The sequence below is a fragment of the Excalfactoria chinensis genome, chromosome 3 (genome assembly GCF_039878825.1).
Source record: "Excalfactoria chinensis isolate bCotChi1 chromosome 3, bCotChi1.hap2, whole genome shotgun sequence".
Classification (NCBI taxonomy): domain Eukaryota; kingdom Metazoa; phylum Chordata; class Aves; order Galliformes; family Phasianidae; genus Excalfactoria; species Excalfactoria chinensis.
This window is the reverse complement of record NC_092827.1, coordinates 40,590,599-40,598,575: the sequence shown is the minus strand read 5'-3', so window position 1 is coordinate 40,598,575 and position 7,977 is coordinate 40,590,599. Positions and strand designations below refer to the sequence as shown.

Sequence of the window (7,977 nt, the reverse complement as noted above, 5' to 3'; positions counted from 1 at the left end):
ATTCACAGATGAGTCTCTTTGGGTATTTCTACACAAAAACCAGGATGCTCTCCTAAGTGTTGGAACCTGAGAAGCACAGAACAAAATCAGTCTGTAAGTGATAATTATTTCAACTGCCTGACTCATGGTAGCAATTCAGCTGACTGTGGTGTTCAGGCAGAATGAACACTGAAGGTCCAGTGGCCAGAGATCAGGTCCTGTTCCTTCCATGTCCCCTATTATACAGCCAGTGCTGTTTAAGTGTTTGAAGTTGCTGGATTGTTTTTAACACTACTGTTGTGTCGGAGGCACATGTGAGTTACTTACCTGCAGCTGCACAGGGGTATATCAAAGGAAAGTGGCAGCCTCCTAATTGAGAGCTGCACATTTCCTGCAGTGCAGCTATGACCATGGAAAAGCCATGCCACGCAGTGCATTACCGGGGGTAGAAGCAGCAGCCACATGCTAATGCAGACCCCTGTGCATTGAGCACCTGTTCATACAGGAAAAGCACCCTTTCCTCAGAGCCTGCAGCTGTAGCAGAGGAATTAGTGCCAGAGAAGATCACAAGATAGAAGCAGAACTGTCAAGTGTCACCTTTCTAACTTAACTTAAAAATAATTTCAATAAGTTGTTATTTAACTTATATTTATTTGTGAAATGCTACATTATATATAGCAAGAGCACATTGGTATGACAAAGTACCACTGTTTGGAACCAATAACAACATATTTTCTATGAAGAACTAAAAGCAGCACATTTCAGAGCAATGAAACTTCAGTACTTCTGTACAGGAGGAAAATTAGTAAGGCACTTCCTCTGGGGTGGTGACAACTCAAGCACCAGTGTCCTTCGAGGCAACACAACAGTAATGAAAACGTTACTTTTGAACAGACTTACTGTGCAAAACAAAGGCCTGGGTGCTCCTAGGTGCAGCGTGTAATAACACTGAGCTAAGCCAGAACAAAACGCAGCAGCATAGTACAAAAGTTTTTTCATATTTTACTTTTCTGCCAATACTATTATGGAAAACTAACACAGGTTCAGAGCAGGGTAACAGAACAAATGTCCAGGAGTCACTGCATGTGTCTCACACGTGACGCATCCTTAGCTCAACCTCGGTGTTGGCAGTGCCTTTGTATCTGTTCTGCTTCCCAGTAGAAACTGGGAGCAAGCAGCACACCGCTGCCATTGCTCTGCAGCACCACCCAAAATCCCAGGGAGCCTGGCATTCTCCACAGCAAGCCAGAGCATAGGCCAAAAGTTGGTGGTTAAAAGGCTTGGTAACCAGGGTGCTTAGATGCTTTTGCAGTCGTGGTTGACAGTTTCCTTAAAAATTCATTTTTTTTTCTATATAGGAAATGATTTTAGAGTTCAAGAAGACTGCACTTACTGCAGCTATTTTAAAAGATAAAATTTGTCTTGGCAAAGAAGTAAAATATATGTAACAAAAAAAAATAGGCAGCTTAGGAAATGGGCAGGCAAGTTCTTCACATTCTGATAAGTTCTTTTGTCAACCCTCTGTTTTTCTAACAATCATCTACTCGTTTATATCCTCCCTCTACATGAGAAAAATCTAGATTATTTTTCTTCTTAATTTAGGACTTACTACTTTAGCGTACTAACTATATTTGAAACCACATGTTAAAAATTCCTTGGATCTGCTGTTTGCTAGTGGTCTTAAGCTTTCAGTAAACATAAGTTTGTTACAGTAAGGCAAATATATTAAGTTTTCAGTAGTGAATATTCCTCTATGCTATCAGCCAATAGGCCTAAATTGCTATACCGTATACACATTGCACTCCTGTCCTGTATTAAAATAAGCTTTAATTATTTTAACCCTTAGTTTAAAAAATAAAACAAAAAAAACACCTTTAAAAATAATTTAAAGTTGCACATCTTGACTGTTCTGGATTAAGTACTCACTGATCTGGTTGTATCTCTGGGGCCTCTCCCACCTCTGGTTCTTCCCCACTAGTCTGAAGCATGCTACCGTTCTCTATCTCACAGAGTTGCAATGATATAAAAGAAGGTTGAGAGATACCCAAGCTTTGATAGGGATCATTATGTTCCACAGAGAGACAGATATGAAATCATTCTGTTGCTTGTTCTTTGTAAAGCTGAAAAGACAGAACTCTTGATCGTGCATCCTTCAAAGCTGGCAGTGCTTCCAACGTCCAGAACAGTGCCCAATTCAGACATCACCTTCCTCATTTGGAATTACACAACCAGTGGTTCCCAGCACTGTGACAACTTTTCTTCGTTGACTGTGTTGACAACGACATGATCGCGATCGTACTGTGTGCCCCCTGTAAAGAAAAATTCAAAGCACATAGATTAGCACTGAACTCAAAGGGCTCTGGGTGCTCTGGGTTTCCCGGCTGCTCTACTGAGTGCTGATGAGATGGCTTTTCCTTCTCCTGAGTCGCTGTAAATACAAATTACGTTCATTTTTATCACCACCAGCTTTTGGAATGTCTTTTGAAGCAGGGAGGTCTGCCTGCTCTTCTCCTTTTCAGCCTGAATGGAGAAGGAAGAAAACACTGTAATGCAGTCACATCTGACTCCTAAAAGACTGCCACTTCCCAAAAGTCAAAGTCAGCTGCTCAGTTTCCCTTCAGTGGTTGTCACTTTGTTCTAAAGTTGACATTTACACTATGAAAGAAGTCCTGCTGTTATCAGCCAATAGAAGCAAGGCCATACAAAATAAAACAAAAAATAGAGCAAGTCAGGGGATGAGGTTGAGTCTCCTTTATTCTTTACCACTGTCACTTTATGTTTTGACCAGCTGCACCATAGGTTGCCATACACAGAACACAACCAATGCTCAGCTGTTCCCAGTGGGAGCTGAGCATACCTGAATGTAAAATATATCCATTTCTTAGATGGGCTTAATGTACTCACGGTACACAGCGCCAAATGTGCTCCCATAGAAGAGTGCTACTACTATTTTCACTTGGACTCAGAAGTGGAGGAAAGTTCAGCTAGAACTGAAAGTCAGAGCTGACTGCTTTTGATCTTGGAAGGGTAAGTTGCACGCCTTTCACGTGGTACCACACCTGCCATAGCTGGTACCATTCCCACTGTAAGGGGCCATCTGTACAGAACATTGGGACACTCCTATCATCATGCACCCTCTCTCCCATGCCTCCCTACAACCTCCTTATAGGAAAAGATGTGCCCAGCAGCTGAAAGCCTCCCCTGAGTATACAAATACGGACTCTAACAGATCCTAGAAATAATAGGCCAGGTACTTGGGAGTCCTAGGTGGTCAGGCACATTTCATAGCAGCTCTTTTGCACTAAGGAAATGCCACCTCAGGCACCTTTGCTGATCTCTGCTTCAGAGATCTGGGGGAGGCTTGCTGGTTCCGCTATCCCAAATCAGAAAGGGTCTCTGAGAATCACAGAATCATTCAAATTGCAAAAGACCACTAAGTAAGTTCACCTGGTCCAACTGTCAGCCCACCCCCACCATGCCCACTAACCACATCCCTCAGTGCCACATCTGCATGGGACGGTGACTGCAGCACCTCCCCAGGCAGTCTCTGCCAACACAATTCATGCCTTTCCCATCACCAGTGAATGATTAAGAAGCAGCAGAGACACAAAACGAAAGTATTGGGAAATTTCTTCAGAAAAGAAAAACTGGGGGAAGAATACCAGATCAAATACATCCACAGGAAAAAGCCATAACCTGCAGGTACAAAAAAAACCCGATGTTGGCTACATCGCTCAGTTATCCCTGCAGGGCAGGAAGCAGTGCTGCTTACTTTGTAAGCAGTATGCAGTGAAATATAAATGTAATAATGGGAAGAGATGAGATTTCTTTCAGCGGAACCCGGGCTATTTGCTGTGCTAAGAGCCGTGTTCTAGGCAAGCCACTGCACCACGCCAGGTCTCCACTGGGTGGCATTGGCATTGTGCAGCCAAACAGCCACAGCCATTTACTGAAGAATTCATTACAGCTCTATTTGTGGGCAAGACTGGATCAGCAGAATTGGCAGAAAAAGATGATGTTCCCACTATGCTTTCTCAAATAAACGTACCTACAGAATGGGTCAGTACTTTTGTCATCAGAGCTATCCAGTATGAAGTTCATCGATTTTAAGTGCAAAATGTGTGATGCACTGTTAACGTGATTAACTGAAGTCAGGTGGGTGTGGTAGCGCTCCGCTTCTTGCCGACCCGAAGTGAATTAGGACTGTCCTTTGAACTACAGTGTTTCTGATAAGTTTTACATTAATCACTGCCAGCTTTATAGGGCTGTAAAGAGAATCTATGAGCGTTTGTGTCAACACTGTGTCACAGTCAGACATTACACAGCCCTTGTCTCACCGTTCTGCCTGTCCTTTTTAGTCCCAAAGTGCTGACTGGTGACTGATAATTTTGTTTTGCTTTGTGACTGTTGGAGGCAGAGCCGCAACATGAATCCAAAATCCACTTTAAGACTGCTGAAAAGAAATCAACAGCAATACAAATGATCATCTGCCCCCAAAAGATGCAGAGTTACGTAGAACACCTGATGATGATCACACCTGATGATGATCACTGTGCTGCTCTATCAGACCTATGAAATTATGAATGCAAAGACCGCTCAGAAACAGCACCCTCATGAAGCAAATTGGCTGTGACAACAAATACATTAAAGGATGCCTTGAACGCACACAGATATTGGGCTGCTGTGACACAACTTCATGCTCACAATACAGGTATGGCCATTAATGAACAAATGGATAAACTTCTTGCGTCTTTTCACGTCAGATTACAATGCTGCCTTTGCTTTCATAATATCCTTTGGCTATTGCATCTACAACTAATGTATAAGAAAATTTGCTCTATACAAATTGAAGTTAATGAGAAGCTAGGTATGGAAAACTTCGCTTCAGCATTTTGAAATAATTATATTCACATTACCCAATGCTGAGTAAAATTAACCGAGGGTATCTACAACACTGAGTGGACACTGGGAAGACAAGATAAGCCAGTACTGTGGGTTCCTAAAGTCTGTGCAGGAAAAGGGCAACAAAGTCCTATGGCCTGTATAATTCAGGAGGTCAGACTAGCTCATCGGGTCTTTTCTGATTCTAGATTAAAGTAACTGTAACACCATCTTTAATTTATAGGCACGTTTAGTGCCTATCCCACTGTAAACACCATGTAATTAAGCCACAGTGTAATGAGATAACACATTTGCTTACCTTTGATATCTAAAACCAGCTTAGGTTTCATCTTGCTGTAAATCCTGCCATCGGGACTAATATGCCAATACTGTTTGTCTTCATTCCGCTCAAACGACAGACCGAGTTTAGAGCCAGGAGTGATAAGATTTCCAACAATTGTCAAGCAGCAATCCTCTGCCATCTATATAATCAGAAAGGCAACAGCAATTATTCAAGAAGCCTTACTTCTAACATCCACTATTTTTTAAGTCAGACAGAAGGGATGAAAGCAGGTGAAAACAAAATCTAGTAACTGTTCCCCTTAAGGAATACATTTTCCCCCTAAACTCAAGGCTATTTATTTTTATATCTATTCCTGTTTCTGCTGACATTCTCCATTAAAACAGGCATGCTGTATCACATCAAAATGTGCAATTAGCACCTCCCTCTATCTGTGGATGAAAACAGCTTCTATGGAAGGTTACATTCACTCTGCTCTGCACTCTGTTCCCAGTACATTCTCTCAGTTTATAGCACTTTCTAGACCAGAGACTTCTCCATACAGAGCTGGTATCAGTAATACCTACACATTTCCTATCCTATGTGCGAATTTGTTACTACTCACTCATATCAATACAAGCTGTTTCAACACAGACCAATCCATATCATAATCCTTCTGTAGCAAGCAGGTCCACGTATTTACTACTATAACAACAACAAAAGAAAATAATTGGCTTTATTTGATGTTCTCCTTCCTGCACCCTGCCTTATTTTAAAGGTGGTTTGTCCATACTACAGGTAGTCTTGGCTAGTTAGTCTCTTCCATGCATCACCTCTGCTGTTTTTGTTGTTGTTGCTATTCTCTAGTCTTTTCTAGTTCTGCAATAACCTTTTGAGCTTGAGGAAGGACACAGCCTCACACTGTATTAAGTGTCACAGTATATCACAAAGGTATTTTCCTCTTTGTTCTATAATCCCTTTGCAGTCATCTGTCAGATGATAGAATGTCAGAACTCTGCAAATGTCTTTAGGGCTAAGACGACTACTGGCAAAAATCGAGCGGATTTGAAAAGAATGCTAAGGCTGTATTAGTGGTGAATTATAGTGAATTGTTTTGTGGGATTTCCAGTAGTTCACCACAAGCCTTCGGAATTTACTTCAATGGTAGTTTAAACATTCATCTGCCACTATTGATATGGCCCTAAGTTATTAAACATGCCATTTTGAGAGAGGAATACTTCTTACAATCATAGCCTAGAACCGAAATACAGCCACAAAGTAAGTCAATTTAGTTCTCATTTTTATCTACAACTTTTTATTGCGATGTGGAGGACTCAAAGCTTCCGCACCGGTTCATGTGCCTGTTGCATCGTGTATCTCTAATAAACTTATCTTGAGTGAGGAAATCTAAACTCTTATCAATTTCTGCTTCTGACAAGTGAGAGGAACGATATTAATATCCTGCTCCAAGTTATCCCACCTACCCAGGAACCTCAGGCAGACCTCAAGACCCAGAGTCACAAAGGTGCCCTAAACTTAGAGCTACAAAGGCAGAAATTCTTCCAGTGAACTGTCTGCCTTCATGCACACACCTACCCACCCACAAGCTTTGTTTACTAACATGTGGTGAAAACCACTTGTTTGTGCAAAATACAAAGACTTTGCTGCCAATCAACAGAAAGATGGCAGTTTCATTTCTAAGATCATTGCTGCCCTCCTGCACTCCATGCTGAGTTACCTGTCTGCTATACAGAACAAGCTGTGTAGTTTCAATGTACAACAAAATTGAACTATCAAAAACATATGCAGGGAAGAGAAATGAAAGAGCATTTATCCAGAACCACACAATACCACACTGTCGTGAGGTAAGAATTAGCAATGAAATGTTTGAGGGAGACAGTCATGAGAGAAGTCTTTTGTATATGATATTCAAGCTTTTAGCTTACTGGGCATAATTTCACTGCCTGTATAAATCCTTTTTACCACTGCATCTGTCCTGTAAACACGTCCAAACAATGCCTTAGCTTATTAACAGCAAGATTCTTCCCTCCAGCATAGATGACGTGGTTATAAACATCTGCTTTTGAAGTTATACAATCCTATAGAAAAAGTTCACATGATTCTTTGCAGTCAAGCTGTTTAACAGTATTAAAGTAACATAATTTTCTTTGGCCTGCATCCCTACCTAAGACTGTTCATGCTTAAACATTATGAACTGCAAATACCTCTGCTCACCTCAATGACAATTTGCACAATTAGTTTTATGAACTGTGAGAAAAGTAGGACCTCATTTGGGAAATTGTATGGAGGCATGGAAAAAGGATGGAACTTGGCAAACATGGAATAACCAGAAAGGGGTTGGGGGGAGAAGGTTGAGGGAAAGCAGGATTTCATCCTTAAGCTTGTCTGAATGCAGAAGAGGATACAACCTGATACTCCTGCAATGCTTTTACTGTGGAAAAAGAGGACAAGAGTTAAAGGAGCTCATTAAAAGCACAATGATGGTCTTCCAATGCCGGTTGTGTTTTGTTCATCCCATCCCTGGAGGCACTGAAAGCCAGGTTGGATAGGACCCTGGGCAGCAGAGCTGGAAGTGGCAGCCCTGACAATGGCATGGGGTTGGAAATGAGTGGGCTTTATGGTCCCTCCCAACCCAGACAGTTCTGTGATTTTGTTTTAAGACTAATTTTCTTTAGGGTAAAAGTATATAATAACTAAATCTCAGATTTCCAATTACATTAGGAAAAAAGACACCTAAAAAACCCAGAGTTCAGTGCAACAAACAGCCACCAAACACGCCAACAAAAAGCTCCACAAAGACTGTACTACAGCTGAAA

At 41.5% G+C, this 7,977-nt stretch overlaps 1 protein-coding gene across 1 annotated transcript in view; it reads right to left on the bottom strand.

The window, feature by feature from the left end:
- Positions 1 to 639: 639 nt before the first annotated feature.
- CRYBG1 (crystallin beta-gamma domain containing 1) overlaps positions 640 to 7,977 on the bottom strand; it is a 94,816-nt gene continuing 87,478 nt past the window's right edge. The window contains exons 22-23 of the mRNA XM_072332535.1: positions 5,180 to 5,342; positions 640 to 2,288 (exon numbers count right to left, since the gene is read on the bottom strand). Of these exons, the coding sequence (XP_072188636.1) occupies positions 2,200 to 2,288; positions 5,180 to 5,342 (252 nt within the window). The 3' untranslated portion in view covers positions 640 to 2,199. The remainder of the gene's footprint in view (positions 2,289 to 5,179; positions 5,343 to 7,977) is intronic.